This window comes from Amphiura filiformis, chromosome 6 (assembly GCF_039555335.1).
Source record: "Amphiura filiformis chromosome 6, Afil_fr2py, whole genome shotgun sequence".
Taxonomy (NCBI): Eukaryota; Metazoa; Echinodermata; class Ophiuroidea; order Amphilepidida; family Amphiuridae; genus Amphiura; species Amphiura filiformis.
The window spans coordinates 31,500,001-31,523,965 of NC_092633.1; the positions used below are offsets into that span (position 1 = coordinate 31,500,001).

General features: G+C 37.6%; 2 protein-coding genes across 2 annotated transcripts; one reads left to right on the top strand and one right to left on the bottom strand.

Moving 5' to 3' along the window:
• Positions 1–1,722: 1,722 nt before the first annotated feature.
• LOC140155263 (uncharacterized) lies at positions 1,723–8,285 on the bottom strand. Its single transcript, XM_072178022.1, has 4 exons — positions 8,141–8,285; positions 5,719–5,887; positions 4,627–4,791; positions 1,723–2,831 (listed from the first exon to the last, which is right to left on the bottom strand). Exons 2-4 carry the CDS (start codon positions 5,878–5,880, stop codon positions 2,280–2,282), a joined length of 879 nt encoding a protein of 292 aa, XP_072034123.1. The 5' UTR covers positions 5,881–5,887; positions 8,141–8,285; the 3' UTR covers positions 1,723–2,279.
• A 249-nt stretch (positions 8,286–8,534) lies between these two features.
• LOC140155264 (uncharacterized) lies at positions 8,535–21,870 on the top strand. Its single transcript, XM_072178023.1, is given in 8 exon segments — positions 8,535–8,593; positions 13,966–14,081; positions 14,553–15,072; positions 15,849–15,940; positions 16,844–17,002; positions 19,644–19,893; positions 20,570–21,470; positions 21,472–21,870. Coding segments are annotated over 7 exon segments (2,100 nt in total). The 5' UTR covers positions 8,535–8,593; positions 13,966–14,006; the 3' UTR covers positions 21,575–21,870.
• Positions 21,871–23,965: the final 2,095 nt, after the last annotated feature.

Here is a 23,965-nt window from a genome sequence, read left to right on the forward strand (position 1 = left end):
AGGGTCATCATCAGCCATTTTCGAGCAATTGTAAGGTGGTCTAATTTCACAATAGAGAATCTCCTGATATTCAATATTTGTAATTGCATTAACAGTAACTAGTTTTTACAGATATAACACAGAATGATTTGTATTCACTTCAATTGTTGTTTTAAACTCAACCAAATATGGTAGTTTGCGCAATGAGTAGGCCTACTGAGTACTCATAAATACCGGTCGTCGACCATTTACAAGCAATTATAATTAAGAGGGTCTATATTGATACTCAAGTTAAAACTTGGCAGATGGGGGATGTGGCCTTCTAGACAATTGCATGGCTGTCTTGATAAGACCAGGTCCTTAAGCAACTGGAGGTCATTACGTGGAGCACAGGCTGGCGTTAGCGGTGCAATGAATAAAGGCCTACAGAAAATATACAAAATTCCTGAATGTCTTTCTCTGGTTGAGAATAAAACAACAATGGAAGTGAATACATGACATCGTTAGTTATGTGTGTTAAAGTAGTTACTGTTAATGCAAATACAATGGTTGAGTATCAAGAGACTAGGCTCGATTTTGGAAATATACCGCCCTAAAATTGCTCAAAAATTGCTGACGCCCGGTATTTAGGAGTACTCCCAGCACATAATACCATATTTGGTTGAGTTGAAGACAACAATGGAAGTGAATACAAGATATCTTTATATGTATGTTAAACTAGTTGCTGTTAATGCAACTACAAAGATTGAGTATCAAGAGACACTGTTTTGAAAATAGACCCCTAATTGCTCCAAAATGGCTGACAACTTTAGGCATACTCAACGCACAAACTACCATATATATCTGATTGAGAATAAAACAACAATGGAAGTGAATACAAGACATATTTTGTTATATAAATGGTAAACTAGTTGCTGTTAAAGCAATTACAAAGATTAAGTATCAAAAGACACTCTATTTTGAAAATAGACCCCCCTATAATTGCATGCTCATAATGGCTGACGACCGGTATTTAGAACTACTCACGGCACAAACTACCATATTTGGTTGAGTTTAAAACAATAATTGAAGTGAATACAAAACATCTTTTGTTATATATGTGTTAAACTAGTTACTGTTAATGCAATTACAAAGATTGAGTATCAAGAGATAATTTATTTTGAAATTAGAACCATTTACAATTGCTCAAAAATGGCTGACGACCAGTATCTGGAGTATTCATGGCACGAAGTGCCATATCTGGTTGAGCTTAAAACAACAATGGAAGTAAATACAAGACACTTTTTGTTATATATATGTTAAACTAGTTACTGTTAATGTAATTACAAAGATTGAGTATCAAGAGACACCCTATTTTGAAAATATACCCCCCTAAAAATGCTCCAAAATGTCCGACGACCAATGTTCCGGATAGTCACGACTATATTGGAGGCTCTTGAGCTACCAGTAAATATTGTTCAATATTTCTGAACATTTTACAGGATAAGTTTTTCATCCAACTGAACCATTCTAGGGGTTAGGAGCAAGGTATTTCAGACTTTTGTAAAATAAGAACCACCCTACCGAAAATTTTATAAATGGCTGTATTTCTCAGTGAAGATGATAAAAGATAACAACAAAACCCTGCTCACTTGATGCATAACTAATCAGCCATGGATGTTCCAAACTTTAAAACAAGAGAATTTGTCAAGCCGTTTTTGGATTATACCAAAAATCTTAGGGGGGGGGGGACTTATTTTTTTGGAGCCGTTTATATCAATTAGGGAAATCTCTCAAACGTAAAGAACAGTTGTAAAATGCACCAAAATTTGACATTTTTGGTATTTATTGACCAGAAATGTTGCATGTAGATAGTTAGTGAAATTGCTACATACATTACAATGTACATGCCCATGTCATGTGTAGCAATTTCACTAAACTTGTAGGCCTATATATCACTTTCAATTATAAATACTGATGTAAGGAGAAAATAATTTTATCAAATACTGATAATGTAGTATAAATTATATTTTAAATATAAACAGTAAGCAGGTCTATAATTGAACACTAACATATTCCATATTTGTTTGAGTATTTGCACACAGGCCCATAGCCAGTGGGGGTGCCAAATTCACAAAAAGTCCACTTTTTATGGAAAAAATTAAAAATTGAACCCAAAATTTAAATTTTAGGGGTCAAGTCTAATTTTGCATGTATTCAAATTCATACATGTATTAAAAAAGTCCACCTTCTTGCAAATTTTACACCCCAACAAAACATCCTGGCTATAGGCCTGCATATAAAGTTTATTTAATACAATTTTACGAGCACAGTAATTTATTTCTAGCCGCTGGAGGCAGCAGATCTTTCCTGCGCCTGATACTGACTTTTAGCCCATAGTCTGCTTCTGGGGTGTCACAAGCAAGAATCCGTCCACGCGGATATAGCATTTGGTCCGTTCCAAGGAGTAATCTGTGTGACTTAGATTGCTTATGGAAACTTGGTGACGATGATACGTTATCATAACCCTGCTTTCGAAGTCTACAAGATCTTCGTATCCTGACACTAGATCCTTTTTTATCATTGTTGTTATTTAGTCTGTTTGTCGTCTGATGCGCCATGGTGTTATTTCCCTCACATGTTCTGTTCTGTGTCACTTCAAATTCATCTGGATTTAAAGATTCATTCACGCTACAATTCATGGGTTTGCCACCGTACTGTTTAGGCTTTGATCTTGTACTTGGTCCATTCGTATTCTGGTTCTGTGCACTTTCACTAGAAACACTCTCAGCAGCTGATGACTGGTCTTGGCCCACCTCTTTGTCTCCCACAAATTTTAAACATGTGAATCCTCTTGAAAGTGCCTTAGAATTCTGGAAGCAAAATGTATATAATTTGAAGTTTTAAATGATTGATCCATAACATCTCGCAAGGACTATGTCAAGCATTGTGTTGAAATTGGAATAGAAGAATTACTGGTATATTATTCAACACCATTTTCCCATTCGCATCTTATTTCACAAAGCATTTTTTCCTCTTAGTGGACAAATGATCAAGCAACTGATCAAATTTAAGCATAATAGCTCAAGATAATCATAATAACCCATGCTTTTTCAAAACACTTTCCAAATTAGCTGTTCTGTTTATAGCTACATGTATATTGGTAGTGCCCCCTGACAACAAAAAATGGAAGAAAAAAGTGCCCCTCAGGCAAAGGAAAAGAAAAAGGGCAAGCAGCCCTTTTTCACCAACATTCACCCCGATCATGTGCCAAAATAGTGTAAAATACAAATTTTTTATGCGCTATGTGTGCCATAGTTGCCAAACCCACCCTTTTTATTTCAAACCCACCCTTTTTATTTTATACCCTTTATACCAAAACTCCAAAACCCACCCTTTCTAAGCGTGGTCACTGAGCATAGATAAGTGGTTATGATGGTCCAGGAGGTGCAGATCTGCATCCAAAGAGAATTACATATTAATGTTTTAGATGACCAAACATTACAGAATGGGATTTCAATGTTTTTTGTGTTTCATTTTAATAGTGTCATTCAATCGGAAATTACAGTAAGCTTGAGATTGCAATTGTTGACTTCTAAACCCACCCTTTTTATCAGTGACCACCCTTTATATTTGGGCACACATTTTAACCAGAAATTGTTCAAACCCACCCTTTTAAGCATTTTGTGGACCTCTCAAACCCACCCTTTCTAAAGCGTGGGTTACCAACAGTGCGTGCACATCGTCCCAATAAGCCAACAAGCTGGCTGCGCCCCTGATAGTCTCAACATGCATGATACATGTATAATTTCATCTTACATACAGGGTTAGCGGTGACCTGCTGAGTCCAGGGGTCCAAATTGGCAAATAAAGGGGTCCAGGCATCTAATTCTACACAGACGTACAAAATTAAGGGGTCCAAATCACGGGGACCTGCCAAATCAAGGAGTCCTGGACCCCGAGACCCCTTAAAACGCTACCCCTGCAGTTACATATCAGTATGAATTTAGCAGAGAGTCGAATCCGGATTTGGCTTTTGGTAAATTCATGTAACAAGTGCATTATTGTTGAATTGGCAAACAAGGGATCAGTGCTTTACATAATAGAGGGCAGCATATCAATTTTTTAATGGAGATCAGGTGATAACAGCGTAAATAAGTAATCAAAAGAAGGCGCCAACCAGATTACAATTTCTGGTTGTCCGTCTAAGTTTTTGGTTGTCCATAGGCCTACAAAGGTGACTTTTGGCTACAGATTTATGGTTGTCCGGCGGACAACCGAATAAGTATTTTTGGTTGTCCGCGACTTTTTAGTTGTCCCGGGCGAACGGACAACCGAAATTTCGAACGCTGACGATAACCGTTAAAAATTGATATGCTGCCCTCTATAGATAAAGCACTGATTCCTTGTTCTCTAATTCAAAAATAATGCATGCGTAACATGAATTTACCAAAATAACAAAGAATTTCCTACTTATTGATTATTTTGCCCTTTCAAGCAAGCAATAGGTATGTAATATATCATTGTAAAGCTTATTTTGAGGAGATTTTGTCTGGTCAATATATAAAAAAGTGAAAATGGTGACATTCCATCCTATTTGTGGTGGACAGTCAGTCGGTTTGAATTTCAATGGTCAGTGGACATAATTGAGTAAACTAGATGGCTCACCTTCTTAGAGTACCTTGAGACATTCTGTGCCTTTAGAGTGTTATTTTTGAGCTGTGGTTGACATGATGGTAATGAAGACACTGCTGAACATGCAGCCCTACTCCTTTGACCCCTCCGTCTCCTTAGGGGAGTATTTTCACAATTGGGATCAAATTGAGGAGACACCTATCAATATGACAAAGAACATGAACAAAATATGGTGATTAACTGCAACACAATAAGTGTACAATACATTCTAGTTTAATTTTGGTGATCATATACAAATGCCTACATTTAGCAAAAATATTCAATAGCCAACTTCATAAGGCAAGTTTTAATCTTGATTTGTTGTATGCCATGTTACCCGCCATTATTTCACTACCATCATCACCTGTTCCATCATTCTGACATGGTATGCACACTCACTAGTATCAAATTTTCGTATCAAATTTGTGGTTGAAGCATGCAAATTATATGACATTATCCTCTATGTAAACGATCTTGTGAATTAAAAAACCAAAAATAAAACAATGAGATGAGCGCACAAGATGTTATTTCATGAGTTTCTTCCTGGATTTTCAGCCCTTTTCAACTTTTCACCAGTGATTTGACACCTGACTTTACGCCGCAGCACAATTCGTAAGTATTATCATTTTTAACACTTTTAGCTGGGCCAGCGAAACCCCGTGGCTACAGGCCGGTGATCGCTTGCTCAGCATATGAGGGGTCCAAGGTTCGAATCCTGGGGTACCAAGTGACTTCTTTGTTCATCATCTCTCCTTTTTTGTTTCTTCTTTCCCTTCTGATAGGGAAAAACCATGGGTTTGGATAGACTTTTGAACCTTTTAGCTGGGCCAGTGAAACCCTTGTGGCTACCAGTTGGTGATCGCTGATTGGCACGCAAGGGCCCAAGGTTCAAATCCTGGGGTACCAAGTAACTTCTTTGTTCATCATCTCTCCTTTTTTGTTTCTTCTTTCCCTTCTGATACGGAAAAAAACATGGGTTTGGTTATGGTTAAGGTACATATCATACCGGTAGCAGTTCATACAGCAGCTAAATGGACATCCTCTGCCGCTAGCCATCAACATTAGAAATTTATAACAATTTCTTACCCAACACAAATCCAGGTCATCATCAATAGGCACAGTATCAGCAGTTACTGGATGAATGGCACCCAGCACTGGGCTACAATAGTTCTGGGAGGCATTTAATGGACTCTCAGTGAACATAAGGCTACGCTTTCTACTGTTGTGTCGTGTCCTTTTCCTCGGCATTTTGATGCTAAAAATTGATAAAAAAATTCAGAAGTTTGTAAACATTCAGACGTGATATTGTCATTTATATAGGCACCAAAAGTCTGGTCAGTCTTTGGTACCCTTGAGTTAAATGCAATCACTGAAAATGTGTATTGATGGATGTCGGCAAATGCACAAAAGGCTCTCATGTGCATAGGTTACTGTACACTTGGCTTTTTATTTTGTAAGTAAAAGCATGGAAATAGTAGATGGTAAAAGTAAATTTTCGAAGTAAACCTGATAAAACCACAAGGCCCAAAACAAAACCCTCCAATTTCACAATGAACTTAAAACAGATGACCAGTGCAAAGTTATATCATGATTAGGAATCATTAGGTCAAGTAAAATGAATAACATGCATATCGTTCGCACCCTCACCGATTTTTGTATATTTTCAAATATTTTTGTTATTTTTCCTATTTAAATCATCCTTACTTTGTTTCTAAAATTATTGATGAAAAGACATGTAAAGAACTTCTTGGTTACCATTTCGAACACTTTCTTCAAGCTAGGGGAAGTACGGTAACAAAAATATTACGGGGCCTCTACATGATATGTTGACTTGCTCGAGAAGTCTAGCCAAGAATTTGCTCACCGATACATGTAGCTTCACATTCTAGGCTAGAGACCATTACCAAACCATGCCACCGTGTAAAGCAATGGAAGTTCAGAAGTAAACACAGCCGATCATAACAGGCGATTGCATCAAAAAAGTTGGCTAAAATTACACTTCAGCAAAATTTTAGACTGTCCAAAATAGGCAAATCTTGCTCGAAAGATATAGTTGGCTCATCGAAATAACTTTCATCCAAATTTCAACATTAACAGAATCAATAACCTCCGGTGAAAAAACTTGCACCGCTGTTCGACCGAAAATGATAGCAAAGCACTCTAGCATCAAATGTGTAACTATCGTGTGCAAATTTCAAGCTAGAGTTCTCGAGTAAAATGTTGACAAACACTTTGCAATTGCAATTTTACACAGAAATGAATGTTAAAAAAAAATAACACAATAACAAATAAGATGGACCTCCCTCACCGATTTTTGAAAAAGTCTGGATGATATACCTGTTATTTTTTTATTTGGCGTTGCGTTATTGTCATTCATTATTACTGTCGTATATATCTGATATTTTAAACAAATCAAAACGGCATTTTATGTTATTTTATGCCAAAAAAACGCTGTTTAATATTGTTATGACCTACCCAACAAAAAAAATCAACCAGACAAATTTTACATTAGCGCTGACAACATGCAACAAAAAACTACATTGCGAGTTATTAATTACTGCACAAAATTGTGCGGTCATTAAATTACAGGTATGCCAGATGAATTCAAATTTGCCATCAAACTGCATCATTTTATGGTATCAAATTAAAGCCCTTGAGTAAAGAAAGACAAAACTGAAACCCTTTTGTTTTAGCACTTTCCGTAGCAAAGTTACATCTTGTCAAAGATTGACTTTCATCAAAAAGATTCTGCTGGCAAAATTCCCCAAAACGGCATTTCGGGGCTGTTTGTAGATCTTAGTCTCATTATGATAGCAGCTTTTTTATATTAATTATACAGTTCATCTCTGGTCAATTGCAGCAGGCCACTTGAGATAATCAATATTGGTACTTGAATTGCGTGACTCAGTGATTTATTGTAAGACTGACACTAATGACAGTGTTGTAAACTTGATTGCATAACATTAAGATTGCCAACTGATATCCTTTGTATTTGAGTTGTCAAATTTATGGATTAGTTAACTGTCAAATGAAGTAAACAGTATTTAATGTCAACAAAACATGCTGCTGCAGAACTCTATACCGTGTGTGTGTGTCCGAGCCTGGCCGATGACTGGGCCGATGACACACATTCGATGGGTGTAGCCAAAAAGCCCCAAAACAGGCTGAAAATAAATAAAAACGCGGTAATTTGAACTCACAAATTGACAAAAAACCTGAATTCAGGTTAAAACCTGAAAACTGGCATCTCTGAAAATATGTATTGTGGTTTGTGTTCTAGGCGAATTTGGTTGATTAACAAATGTGTTAATTAAGTTTTGCCTGCCCTGGTATACCTAATTATTAATTAATTGATCATAATCAAGAATTCTTTGATTTTGATTTTTTTGTCACATACATGTACAGTCAATTTTGGGTCGGGTAAGCTTAAAAAATATTATAGGTTATGAGGACGAGCCCGTTTAAGTTCCAGGTGATGGTAAAATAACCAGCAGAAGTACAAACTTACTTCCCTACTTCGATGCGAATTCTGCGAAAGCTGAAAGTATCCTATAATACATGTACATGGATCATGAGGATAAGAATTCCATGAAAAAAACAATCATCCGTTGCATCCACTGTACGCCGCCATTTTACTTCAGATAGTACAAACTTTTTTGGTACGCTTAATTTGATTGGACAATAAAGCGTAAGTTGCAATGTTTGTTAACAAAAATTAATATTATCTGAACCAATCATATTCTCCGTTGCTTTCTTGATTCTGGAAAAGGTTGAAGTCTCGCGAGTTTTGGCGAAGTTGACTAAATCCAGGATTCTGATTGGCCAATGCACTTTAAAGTATGCCATTTAAATTGAGCAACATCGATGTCACAGTCATCAGCTGATGTGAAAGTGAAATACCGAAATAGCTGGTCCTCTTTTACTATTGACGTTTTCATTTGATGATATTCTAAATTTGAAGGTTAATACATTGTTAAATTTACTGTTTTAATAGCTAGTCACACGGCACGGTCAAAATTTTGCCGGTGCGCCAGCACGCACTGCACGGATACGTATTTTTGTAAGCTTATCCATGTATCATGTAATTTACCGGTACATCCGGCGGTACATGGGTACCTTGTATCATTTTGCATGCTTGTACTTTGTAGAAATTTACCTGTAGACCTCTTGGAAGTGTAACTCAGGTTGATACATATCATCATGCATGCATGATGACATACGTCATGATACATTTGATAGTAATGGACTTTGAAAAGGCATTTGATAAAGTTCCCCACAAACGCCTGCTTGCCAAAATATTCAACTATGGCATTAGAGGTAAAATTTATGAATGGGTGAAATCATTCCTCACAAATCGACAGCAAAGAGTCAGGATCAATGGTGAGTGGTCAGATTGGGCTAATGTGATCTCCAGTGTTCCTCAAGGAACTGTGACAGGCCCTCTCTGGTTCTTGATTTTTATAAACGATCTCCCAGATAACATCTCATCTAGCATCCTGCTCTTTGCTGACGATTGTGTATTGTATCGTCCCATTAAGAACTCATTTGATGCAGAAAACCTTCAACAGGATCTGAATAAGTTAACAGAGTGGCAAGATCACTGGCAAATGAGCTTTAACAGTAAAAAATGTTATGTGATGCGTATAACTCAGGCCAGATCTCCTCACCAGTTCACTTACACATTAAACAATACTCAGCTTCAGGAAACTTCACACCATTGCTATCTAGGTGTTGATATCTCAAATGATTTAAAATGGAGTGAACACATATATGTCGTATTTCAGCTAAAGCAAATCGTACACTTGGATTCGTCCGTAGGAATCTCAAATCATGTAGTAGGAAAATCAAAACCATACGGTAGCTTATAAAACCCTCGTTAGGCCATCTCTTGAATATAGTGCTTCTGTCTGGGATCCATTCACTCAAAATCTCATAGACAAGCTGGAATCTGTACAGAGGAGGGCTGTCAGATTCATCATGAACGACTATGGTCGTTTTTCTAGTGTTACGGACATGATGTCCGAGTTGAGTATTGAACCCTTATCTCAACGTATATCCAGGCTGGACACATCACACTACCGTGTGATGTGTCCAGTTCGTCGCCGAACTTACATTTAACATGGAGAGCTTAACATAACGGCCTGCCTATTTACGCTTCCTGAAAACACTCTTGCACATAACATACAAAACCACAAATTCACTAACTTCAACTTGCACTACCGACACCATGAAAAATATTTTAATTATTACCGATCCTTCAGAATACTTGCAAATATTGGCAGTTTCATAAAATCCTGCTGCTGAAAATCGTAAATTCCACAATCTTCTGTCAGATCCAGGTCAGTAATCACAGGTGGGCGAATCTACCAGCGTGACAAGACCAGAGATAATAAAAAGGATGAGAGGCCACGCCGTACAAATAGCTAGCCTGATTGGCAAGCGTCGCCGCTGGCCAGATCTTTCTGACGGTCGTGTATGATGAGTAGAGACCATAGAGCCCTATAGGGCTCTGTGGAAGAAACGGTTCCTAATTTTGAAGCCATGGATAATATATTCATTTATACGAGAACCATATTTTTGTACCAATCACAGAACAGAATTTCACTTACTCACAGCTGTCAATCAGGCTTGTGAAGCGTAAGCTACGCCTAGTATCAAGGTCTTCTTCTGCGCATTGGTTGTGCGCATTAACTAGCCTCCAGCACAAATCCTGTGCACACGATCAGGTTGGATGGGCGGTTTACGCCTGGTTTACACAAGGAACTGCGATGCATCCTAAACTGGATCGTTTCCGTGTATTCGCATTGCATGGTGGGTAATCGCCTGCCAGTTTGCGTAGCTCTACGTTCACAACAGTTTAAAATCAACACAGGTAAATCCATATAAAAATTAACATGGACACAAAATTGACATAGCTTATGTAATTCAAATAATAAAATAATAAAATGTAATATTATCATGATAGATGCACGCTTTATTAAAACTTGAAAAGATTATTAAGTCCAATAATTTGTTTGTGTTAGCTTGCACGAGTCACAAAATGGCGACCCATCACACATTTTCTGCATGTGCCGACATTAGTAACTCATAGTGACTGTCCTCAAACTAGCGCCAGTGTGTCTCAGGCCTGATAACGACCCCAGGTAATTTTATGCAGAAAGTTTTCTTGCGAACAGCTGCAGGTGACAATTAAACAATGAACACGGCTTGTTTATGTACATGCGTGGGGAGGCTTGTACGTCAGCTGACGTGTTTTGGACATGTTCGCGTAAAAAGTGTCGTTTTCTTCATGAAAAATACCAGCGATGACCAGTTTTTGTGGGCTATTTGATTTACAGGTATGTCGGTTCGTCATAGGGTAGAAATGATAGCTGTACAATTTGTATAACATACAGTTTAACATAGGCCTAAACATTTATGGGCACAAATCGACCTTCCGTATTATGCACAAGTATGTGGAAGTGGCAGGCATAATCTCAACGTAGGAAAATTGCAAGACTCACAAACTTCCACAAGGCAAGGGGGGGTCTCCTGGCGGTCCCGGTGCAAACACTGCTGCACCCGGTTTGTCGTCACTCTCGCCATTCCAACAAAAATTGCTTCATTGCCATAAGTGCCAACAAAAACTGTTATCTTCACTCATACCTGCCACAAACAGTCCGTGATTGGAATCAACTACCAGAGCAACTTACAGATATTCAAGACCCAAGCAACTTCAAAGAAGCAGTAACCAACCACTACCTCCAATAAACCATCATTCGCAAGCACGCCCACCAACCTACTCGTGTGGCTCCAACTTGATTAGCTTCAACTGGAGCGTTGAGTAGTATCGTACAAGACAAGACAAGACATGCATGACATCACATGAGTGTACTTCGCCCTGTCCCGGGTTTATTAAATAAAATTTTATTTCATTATTTATATCATTATGTCATCATTGCATTGATATTCATGATCAATTGATCATGATTGATGATACTAGCCGTTGCGACTCGCCTGCTGTCATGGGCATGGCTGTGTTCTTGGGCCCGAGTGTAGTTTGAACTTGAAGTATTGACAACATATTTTTTAAGTAAAAAATAATAAATTTCCTAGAGTATAATAATAGTAGAAATTTCATAAAATAAACATTGTTAGTGTACTATACTATACATGTCATGTATAACAATAGTTGTGTGACAATGTAAAACCACGTAAAAATGAACGCCCATGTGTGTGCGCTCTTGTTTGCTTGATTGAGAAAGTGTGCCCGGTCATACATGCCATGCCATCCATGCATCATGACTATGTAGTAACTAATGTTATTGGGTGTGCACGCTAATCGGCGTTATGCGTTAACAAGGTTAAAAAGGTACCGGCATGACCGGTAGTTGGCGAAACAGGTGAATCCAACCATGCAGTGCATGCCATGGCCAACTCTCACTCGCTTGTTGTGATTTGGTTTAGTTACAAAATAACACATGAACATGAATGTAGGGTTTTCATTATTTTTAATATCCAAGCAACATTGTTTTGTGTGATGGGCCCTAGATACGATCACGTAAAGCTAGCCTGTTCACCAACTGTGTTCATTCAATTTCAAATGAATTTTTTCTACTGGCGAGGTTTAGGAGTTACCGTACATTGTAGTTGAAGCATGTGAAGGGTACAATGTAGGCTGTCACTTTTTTTTTTGATTGAGCGTCATCAATTTAATTTTCAAACATAATGAATATTACTGTATTTAAAAAATTCTGTGTGACTGAAGTGTTACCAAAATTTATTTTGTAACATGTTTGCGGTAGCAACAATTGTTTTTTGACCCCAAAAAATGTAAACAGTCCGACTTTTTTAACCGTTAAAATGTTATTTTAAGGATGACTCTGCACAACACTCTCAACATTTTGCCTTAAATGTTTATAGAAAAACAATTATCAAGCTTAAAATTATTCAAGCACGAATCACATGGTTTTATTTCAAAGAAACTCATTGACTATAACACAGCTGGGTCTCAACCCGCAATATTCAAAATTCCCACGCCGAAATTGTCTAGTGCAATGATGTCATGGTTACTTGTCACACAGTCTTGTGCTCAATTATTGTCAGCCTTCATTGTATTACTTACTAGTAGGACGTCATTGCACAGTTGGGCAATTTTGGCGCCCGGGAATTTTGAATATCGCATGTTGAGAGACGTATGTATTAATTTGTTTTTATGGTCAATTTGAGTTTGTTTCCAATAAAACCATGTGATTTGTGCTTGATAATTAATTTTCTATCACACATGGGCATATGTTGTGACATTTTTTTAATTTTGGGGGAAAATCTCCCCCGTAATTTAACTTTCTTGGGCTACTCAAGTTTCAGGATTTGGGGGGTTAAATACTTAATCCCCATTTACTTTGAGCAATAAGCATCAAAATTTAGTTACCTTTCAGAGGCTAATTAAAAATTGAGGGCAATTTTGGCATTTTCGGTGGAAAATTGCCCTTAGCCAGGGCTGTCTAGTATGTTGAGTGCTGTTGTGCCGGTAATATTTTTCAGTCTTTCTTCCTTGAACTTTCTTCCTATATGTGCACACTCAATTTTACGTATTGTCGCACACTCGCACCTGGCCTTAAAGTGCACAGTTTACCTACATGTATGCACGATCCTGGAACCTACAGTAGGATTGATTGCAGATATCAGAACCGGGGATGGTGCCCCTCTTCTCTTTTCATAGCTCTGACACTTTACGTGCACAGGGTTTCACTCTTCCTGTACATGTCAAGTCGTAAATTGATTTAAAAATATTGTGTTTAAAAACGGATCGAGTCGTAAAAACATAACAATTTCAATCATGTATCAAAGTGAATTCATCGACTAAGTAGACCCACTATTTTTAAAATGTAAACAAACATGTTGTATTTTAATGACCATGGCAGTTCCACTAATTAGATTACGGTATTTAATTACCAACCCAACATTTTTTTGCATTTCCGTAATTGGATGATGATAATTTGTCATAAAAAGAGCCAAGCAGGGGAGTGATACCCTGCAGCCTACATGTATTTCCCCTAAATGTTCAGTACCGCACACATTTTATGCATAACAAAATAGCTGCCTTATGCATATGGTATGGCCATTGAAAAACAAAACCATAATCTTACTTGAATCTGTTGATTTCTTCTTTTTTTTCCTCTCTATTTTTTTTTTCTTTTTCAAAACACAAAATTCTTCCCCAAAGGGGTGAAATTATTTAACCCAAATTACCCTCCCCTTTGGGGGCGAATAGACACCCCTGCCAAAACTTCCAAACTTAATAAAATGAAATAATATACAAATTATACATTTTAAAATTTCCTTTGAATGCAGATGCAGATTTTCATTCCTGTTTAGGGTAAATCAGTCCAAATATGGCAGACAGAATTGAACTATCAGATGCGATACAAAGTATTTTGAATGAGGATAGTACAGAGATGAACTCTGAGGTAAGAACGTATGAATATTGGTTTGTTTGTTCACCAGTCGGTTCAGTGAAGACACCCGATTGGGTCCATTGTGACTAGGCTCAAGTAAATTGCTTTTTAAAAAATGAGTCAAGCTTCAAGGTGAGCCTGAATTCTGATAATATTGGGTTCTTCCTTCATGTAATTTTACACGAAATTAGGGTTAGGGTTAGTTTAGGGTTAGGATTAGGATTAAGGTTAGAGTTAGGATTAGCTTACACAAAATAATTGAAGGATCGACCTAATATTGACAAGCAGCTTGCATTATTATTATCAAGGTTGTTTGTCTATTTCATTCTCTTAACAAATAATTTGTTTTGAAAATTCACCATGGTTTATTTAGTTACTTCAATTGGTTGGCACTTTTTAAAACTAATCAATGAACAAGAATATATTAAAATGAAGTTTATACAATAATAATGAGGGAGTGTGTCATGTATCTTTCTTTCTTAGGAGGACATCCAGAAGGATGCTGCGAGTTCTGATATGCTGAATCTTAACATTTTGCGGAACACAACTTGGGATCCACGCCATGCCCCTGGGAGGGGTAGTAGTGTGTTTGACCAAAAGATGAAGCGCTCTATTGCATCAAAGCCCAACTTTAGATCTCCTCCTAGAAAGAGAAGGCACATCAACGAGGTAATCATTTTGAGGAATCCACGTCGCAAGAGTAATAATAAGCCCAAGTTGCTAGATGTCAACACTTTTGATGCCCACAAAAGAAAAACAGACACAGCATTGAAACGGCTTGAGCCATCTGGTAGAAATGGAAAAACTATGTGGGATTCACAGGAATCACAGAACAGTGTTATACAGAATAGTCACAGCTCACAGGAGAGTTCAGAGTCCTCACAGTATCAGGACTTTGATTTCTTTGATGGCAAACCAACACATGATTCCAATAGTACAGGAGGCATCCTTGACGTTGAACTGCAAGAAGCAAAAATCAAACATCAAAAGCTGCTGGCAAAAAGTAAGTACATGATTAATTATTATTAATTGTTATTGTTATTATTTCCCTTTCAACACATATACCCATTACCCCTACTACCATACAGTTTTAAATCAGGCAAGCAGGGACAAAATGGCCATCTCACAAAAACTTGACAGAATGAATTCAATGTGTGTGACCCCTATAGGGTCCCTGATTACACTATAGTTTGATCAGCTCGTAATGGGCTGGGCATATAACATCGCTAATTAATATCAATATATTTTGTTTGGAGAATTGTCTTGTGACATCTCACACACTGCACACACCAGTCAAGCGGCGATGGTGTACCTACATGTACATGCAGACTGCCCCAATAGGAATCTTGTAGTGTGGAACTTTACATTTTAGGCATAGGGGCTGTATAACTTGCATAGTTCTGCCAACCGTGGACATCTTCCCTCAGTTGGAAGGCTCCCCTGTTGGTTGATAAAATCACACAAATAGTCAGTGGCGTAGCAACAGGGGGGGGGAGACGTGGGCACATGACATGCCCTGGGCACCACCTTGGGGGTGCCAAATTGACCAATTCAACATTGATTCTGCGGCCCCTCTAAGCGATAACATTTTTGGTGGTATTTGTGCAAAATTGGCTCGCTGTGTGTGTAATTGTTTCCAGAATGAGGAGGGGCGTCATTATGTATCCTTGGCCCATACGCCACAACCACTAGCTCTACGCCACTGCAAATAGTTCCTGGAAGCGGGTGATTACAATTTACAAACTAACCTAATTCGTGTATAATAACAATTACTTGCAGGAAAACCTGGCGATGATAGTTTGACTAACATCACATGGCTACGTAGAATGTCTGCACCAGAGCTGGATCCACAAACTTTACAAACATCCAAGGTCAGTGATTTTCCCTCCTATGTAAAAAGGGCTACAGGTGTAATATTTAAGTGTACACTATAGTAGCTTTAATAAAAATTAAAATCAAACTTGTTCTGCCCCCAGGAGCACACATAATTATTGCACCACTCCAGCTGTGTTGACACATCACCTGTACGTCTGTTTCCAAGCCTCGAAATAAGCAGATCTGGACCAGGAGCCACACATTTGGAAAAAGCAGCTCCTGGTCCTGTGATTATCTAGTGAACCAAGAGCCATTTATAAAGAGCTAGGGTCATTTAAATTTTAATTGTACACGTTAAATACAAAAACTGATTTAACTACCAGGCTCTATTTGAAAAAAAAGTAGAGCCTGGTTCACATGATTTTGGTGTGGACCAGGAGCCAAAATGTTATGACCATTGGGTAAATGGCTCCTGGGTGCCTGCTTATTTCGAGGCTTGTCTGTTTCAGATTATTTCAGGAGAACTGAAAGTTAAAAGCCCAATAATGAGACCCTAATTATGTTCAAATGTATTTAGACACCGATGAGGGCAAATCAATTGCTAAAATATACATTCAACACAATAAAATCAGAGTGTATAGAATATTAAGCTCTATCCATTAAATAAAATATTTACACAATATCATAGAGGTAGACAACCATTTCAGCAGTTGGTCAGATTAAATGTGAACTGCCATCCCCTACCATTTTGTACTTAGTATCCTGGAACACTGCCAGTATGTGCATCACTCACAGTTATTGCTTTTGCGTTCAAGCAATGAAATTACCGTAGATCTGCTGTAATATCATAACTGCCTTTTTGGCTGTGATACATGTACATACATTTTTCAAATGTTGGATATTTTACAGTCTTACATTTTAGTACTTCAACAAGTCTTGCATTTCATTTCATTTTGCAGGTATCTGACCCAAGGCTTGAAAGACCACCATACTCATACAGCACCTTGATCCAGTTTGCCATCTCAACAGCAGCATCAGGCCGAATGACATTGCGAGAGATCTATCATTGGATTGAAGTACATTTTCCCTATTTCCGCACTGCCAAATTGGGATGGAGGGTGAGTTACACAGATTGTTGTATTCAAGCTGATTGTTCAGATACTCTTTTGAGAATTCAAAAAAAATTTGAGCACTGGAAACTCAAAATGGTCAATTGAAAGCATGCGTACCGGTACATGTAGTTGTCATGTGTGAACTTGGCCTAGATAGTACAGTATATCAGATTTTCATATCGTCGTTGGGCAGGAAAAACCGCCTATGTGCTTTGTGGCCCCTGAACATGTTTAAAACAAAACTGCCAACAGGTTACATAGTAGGTTTCAGGATTCGATTTACTTTGAAAAACTTGCATAGCAATTTTCAGCGAAAATGTTATTTGGGTGATGACATTGTAAAACATTGTTATACAAGCTGGTATTTGTGTAGCAGGTTCTCCAAAATGGGGAGCATTTTGCTCCACGACACAAGTTAAATCAAACCCTGGGAGGGTTTGCTTTAAACATATTCAGGGGCCAATGACACATAGGAGGCTTTTCCTGCCCACCGACGATATCCGTTATCATGCATCATGATGTCATGCATACTAGATCAATGTTGGAAACTTAAAAAGTTGACATACATTGCTACTTTGCTTAAGGTGGCTGTGTACTCTCAGACATGCATGCAGTAAAAGTGCAATAACTTTGTAATTATTCAGCATAAAACATATAAAAGTATACATTTTTATGAAGGCAAGACATCAATAAATCTTAATATAAATACAGATTTGGGGGTAAAACAACAATTTTGAAGAAAATCACAAAAAGTGAGTTTTTGGCAATATTTGTTAGGTACATCATAACAAAAACACTCTTTCCAAAATATTTTATTTTGTTTTTAGCTTAATCTTGAGGCTCCATTCCAAAACGGTTTTTAATTTTTTGATATTGGCCTTATTTTTTGAGATATTGACCATATAAGGCATCAAAATGAACTTTTAAAATTCAAAACGCCTATTTGCACAAAATGATGCCCAAAATCGGAAATAGACCAAAATATAAAAAATGAGAAAACTGTTTCTTGAGTCGATCATGCTTTTTACGATGATCATATTTGCTTACCTATAGATGCTGTATTTATTGAGTTATCGTGTACCTAAATCGTCATTTTACCGAGAAAATGAACATTGAAATAATGGCGTTGAAGTTTAAAGTGGTCACATTTTGCACTTTCATCGAATCTCACAGGAGAATGCGACAGTTTTCGTTTTGAAACTTATATTACGTGAACATCGGGTAAATCCACAGCCCCTTGAGAAGTTTGAGCGAAATCCATTCATAACTTGATATTTAAATCGGGGAAAGAACTTGAAAAACCCACATTTTATCAGCTAAAACGGAGCCATTTTGACCACTAGGTTTTGTGAAATCAGTGCTTCCGTGGTGTTTCCATAAGATCGCGCCAAGCGCATGCAGATAAGCGTCGCGTATCGTCAGCGATTTGTGCGTTTAAAACAAATTGCGCGATACGCAACGCGATGAGTTGTTCTTGTGCAGCGTGTACCTTGCTGGTACAACAAAGATTTTCTTTCCTTTTCAATTTCAAACACGAGTGGAATAGTGAAATAAAATCCTTAAAATATTGCAGTTGGAGTTTACAAATCTGGATTTTCTGGTACAACAAAGATTTTCTTTCCTTTTCAATTTCAAACACGAGTGGAATAGTGAAATAAAATCCTTAAAATATTGCAGTTGGAGTTTACAAATCTGGATTTTCATTCCTTGTATTTATGAAAAACATAACAAGGTACAAACATATCATAAAAACTCAATTTTGAGAAAGAAACAATGGCTAGAGTACACAGCCGCGTTAACTCTCCCACTAAAGGTCAGCATATAAACTGAGTTCAAAAAGAAACTTATAATTTTTTACAACTTGTGAATCACAAGGTCATATTTTAAAAAACTGTCAATCAAAATGAACCAAAATTACACACAGGATTACCTTAATACTCTACTCAAAACACATGTCAGTAACCAAGCAGTTGTCCAACTGACACAACAGCAAAGTGCACTGTCATGGGACAGCTTCCTGGACTTCCTTCACTTTCACAGCCCAACATTTGGCACCCAGGACAAAAAATCTGTGAGAATGCACACAAGATCCTTGCACAGATGATAAAACAGTGCTGCTTTCTGCTTTTCATACACTTTTTTCATGAAACAGGGCTGGGCTGTGAATGTGGTCCAGGAAGCTGTCCCATGTCAGTGCATTTTGCTGTTGTGTCAGTTGGATAACTGCTTGGTTACTGACATGTGTTCAGAGTAGAGTATTGAAGTAAATCTGTGTGTAATTTTGGTTCAATTTGATGGACAGGATTTCAAGATATGACCTTGTGAAAAATTATAAGTTTCTTTTTGAGCTCAGTTTAGTTCAACGTTGTGTGTGTGGTTGCCTTTTCCGATGCAGCTAATCTGACAAAATGTTGAGAAGGACAGGTTGAATTTTCAGTAAAACAAGAAAAGAAGCCCAAAACAGCTAATATTGAAACAAACGAAGAACTAGTTTTTTACAAACGTAATCAGACTTCTTTACCCCTCCCTCATCAACAGTTTGGTTTGTTCCAAGAGGATGAAAATACACATGGATTTCTTCAAGATTAAAAATTATCTTGCTGATCTTTATTCCAAACATAGTAACAAAAATGTTTTTGTTTCACAGAATTCCATTCGTCACAACCTCTCACTGCACAAGATCTTCATCCGTGAGCCACCTGTAGGGCATGGGCAGCCAGCATTCTGGACACTGCGACCAGGTACAGTTGTACGTCTCCCGGAGAAGACCATGTTTGTTGCCAAGAAGAAATCTGAACAGCTTTCATCAAGTGCCACAAAAAGACGTCATCAGTCACAGAAACATAAGGCATCACACAAGAGATCATCAACAGAGTATAGCTCTATAAATAGTAAAGGCAAGGAAAATTGTTTTGAAAACTTGAATAATTTATTTGAGTATAATGATTATTATAGCGGTGTGACCAGATCGATAGCATCATCCCCGACATACCTCATTGTTGATGAGATTTTGGTATCATGATAGATCCTATTGTTCTCATTAGCATCCTGAAATTTGACATTCCATTTCCAAAGAAATTGTGAATAAAAAACATTGTTTTGTGGTGACTATAGATATTCCTATGTGTATTGCATTTATAAAAATGACAACTTAGTTGTAGATAGTGCACTAATGAGTGCATGATTTCGGTACTTGCAAGTTGTACAGTGCTAAATCACATTCGGTTAACAAATGCGCTATTCCATTTAAAATTCACACTACCCCTGTCCCCTGTGGAAGATTGAGGTAAAGTCTTTCGCAGAGGGAGTAGGAGTTTTGAATACAATTGACAATTGGGTAGCTTCCATTTGAAACACTCACACCAGTTGTGGAAGATATAGGTAAAGCCATAATGCAGGGGGGTGGGAGTATGGGTTTCAAAATGATTAACCCTGACCAGTTACTTACTTTGATAAACATACTCCCTCTTTGGAAGATATTTCCAAAACCTTCCACAGGGGTAGTGTGGATTTCAACTGAAATAGCCCATGTATTTTAAATTATGCTCTATGCTTTTCTCTTGTTTTCTGCAGATGAAAAGAAGAGGAAGGAGCAATACATACTACCAAGACCAGCCCAGCGACCTCTAGCCTTAGTCCCTGTCCCAATCTTCATCAGCACAGATTCGGGTACTCAGATGGTCACAAATACTGCAACTGGTGAGCCCATCCTGTCGCCAATTCCCGTCAATCTTTTGCCAGAGGCACAACTGAGGAGTATGTTTGCACCTCGTCAAGAGTCAACTGGTCATAGGAAGAATGTGAGGATCGCTCCAAAGATGACCACTTCAGAACCGCCTGCATCACAAGAGATGAGTGGCAACAATAGCCTGAATCTGCAGTCAAATTTCCCCAACGCCACCTTCTCAAATTCTCAGTCTGTTCTAAGAGACTCTGGCATTGGTACAGATGGAGAAGGTACTTTCCACGAGAGTCTGGTAGCTTCCGGTTCTCAAGATATCTTTGGATCCCCACTTGACCGTAAACATCTGCCAATCAAGAAGAGGGGTAGCCCGTGGAATACTAGGGTGACTTCCTCAACCCCACATCGAAATGCAAAACTTACAGAGAATGTCCGTCCGTCGAGTGAAGTGCCTGATATCAGCATCTTTGATGAGTTGCCCAGCTTTAACTTCACACCAACAAAGACCCCGAATAGGAAAAGCAAAAGGAAGCTTACAACACCATCTAGAGCTTGTGCACCGTGCCCAGATTGGCTCTCTCCTATACGTGGACTGACACCATTCAAATTTGGTGATGAATTTACAAATCTTAAGGACGATTTGAATGTTACCCCACCAAGGACAGGTCTTACCCCAAGAAACAAGCACAGTCAAATGGCAGCTAATGGTCTCTCAACCCCAAAGAGTCACCTATCACCGACAATTGGGTCATTGGGTGATTTAGGAATAAGTGGACTTACTCCAGAGCTGAATCAGTGATATTCAGAATCAAAGTTTCAGCAAAATGTTTGGTAGCGATTTGAGTTTTGAAATGGACTCTGAGGGTTTCTGGTCAATTATGTCCCCACCACACTAAAGAACTAACAGTACTTTGTTTGATTTTGTGCTGTACTGTATAGCAAAACGATGCAGTTGTCTGCAGTGACATTCTCGATAGTACCAACCAAGAATGTTATCCAATCATAAATCCTTCAGTAGAAACTTCATCCCATTACCATGGAGTTTTGACTGTCTATCATTTGTAGGTCTACCTTTATGATAAAAGATGCATAAAATCATGTTACTGCTGACAACTGCATCCTTTCAATTAATGGCTGTGCACATAAAATTACTTTTCATAAACATGGATCAGCTCTAAAGGTGGAAATTTCTTCTTTTTTTTTTTCATTCATGGGTCAAGTAAATTGCAAGCATCCAATTTGTCATAGCAACTGACAACAAGTTTATGTAAACAAGTGTAATTATCTAGTGAGCTTGTGCATGGACTTGCCACAAAGATTTGTTTAAATTAAATAGGTTTTTATCTGAGCTGTTAATGAGTACATTGTATGAAATAAGTGGAGGTGCAATAGGTTTTTTGGGGTAAATCCAAGGGGCAGTCAAATTTGGTAAGCCAAAGTGGAGGGGGTATTAAGTTATTTTTGGCTAATAAAAAGGGGGTTGAGTAATTATTTGGCGCTTTCTAATTTCTATATAGGCACATTTTTGATTTTGCATGTATAATGATTTAAGGTAGTATGAACGGCTAATCAAGCTTGCAACAAAATTGCCACAATAGCAAATTGGAATTGTGTATTAATTAAAAACTTAGAACAAACTAAAGATAAGTCTTCACTATACCTATTTTTAGAGTTTCATAAAATTTTTACCATTTCTTATGTATTTCTTTATTTTTTGAAAATTACCTAAATTTTTCCACATTATAATTTTTTTTGACTACATGGAATGTGCTATGGTTTCCAAACTTTCAGGGATGGTGTATAAGTTTAATATCTAAATTCTCTCGCCAGCTTTTTTGGATAAAGTGTTTAATTTTTTAGAAAAATAATTTTTAAAATTTTGATTTTAGGGAAATTTAGAAACACCTATATAACTTAAAATAGAAACACTTAATTGAAAAAAGCTGGCGAGAGAATTTTCTAAATTTGATTACCTTTCATATGACACCTTGTTTGTTGAAATTGGACCTATAGTTAGCTCAAAAAAAATTCTAGAATTTAGGTAATTTAGTGTTTCTAGAAATAGTCAAGAAAATCTAAAAAAGTACTAACATTACCATTTTATATCTCCTTTGTTAAGGCCAATATCTTTTAAAAAAATTGCTGTCCTTTATTAAGTAGCATTTTTGCAATAAAATGAATTAAAAACCAGATTTATGCAGTGGGTATAAAGGAGAGAAAATCACATTTAAACAAATTACTTGTTTTCAAAAATTAAGCTGATTTGAAGAACTTGGCAACATGCCAAAAACACGCCGTGTGCAAAGTCTATGGGGTTTTCCCATCACAAAAAATTACATTAAGTCAAAAACGCTCTTTTGGAAAAAATTAAAAATTGGCAGGTGAGTTTTTCTCACCCATCCCCACATTCTGTATCATTTTCAAGCAAATCTGAGCATGACACCGTAGCCGTTCATACTACCTTAATGTACAACTCAATGGAGAAGGCAAACCTAACTAATGTGTTGAAGCCGTCAAGACCCCAAGCCAATATCTCTCAGAAATGTTGTCCAAGAACATATCTTCAACATACCTGAAGTTGATGGTGGGGCAAATTGTCTGACATTGGTTTTCAGGGGGGTCAAAATGTAAAAAAAGTGGTTTTGCATGGGTAATATCTCAGCCAAATGTATTCTAATATGCTCAATATTGGATAAGAGTAATGTCCTACCAAAGGGCTCTGACTGGCAAAAAAATGGACAGTAAAATTATTTTTACTTTTGGAGTTCTGACCCCCCAAAATTGGTCCTGGTTGGACGAAGTTGCATTTTGAGGGCCCTATATCTTTTAAAGTAAAGGAGTTACAAGTTTTCTGATAGCAGATTTGAATTCTACACCAAAAAGTACCCCAGGATACATACTTTTCAAAGTTTTAAAGGGTTCTCTTTATACATTTATGGACCTCCAAACATCGTCTTTTCGGCGTTGCGACACATTTTTACGCTGACCCCCTAAATTTCAAATTGATGCCACGGGAAAAGCGAAATGGAGTATGAAGCTCAAATTTTCAGGATTTTACTTTCTCATCAATATCTACCACCACACAGAAAAAGAAAAAAAAAATTGAAGAGGTGCTGCGGTGCACATCCCTGGAGTTGACATGGAATGGGCCTATACTGGTACAAAAAAAAAGGAAGTATACTGTAATATGTTTCTCCTTACCAGTAATATCCAAGTTGGCTGCCATCGTCATAAAGTGCATATTGTGATTTGGACCAGTCCAGTATTTCATCATAAACTTACTTCGA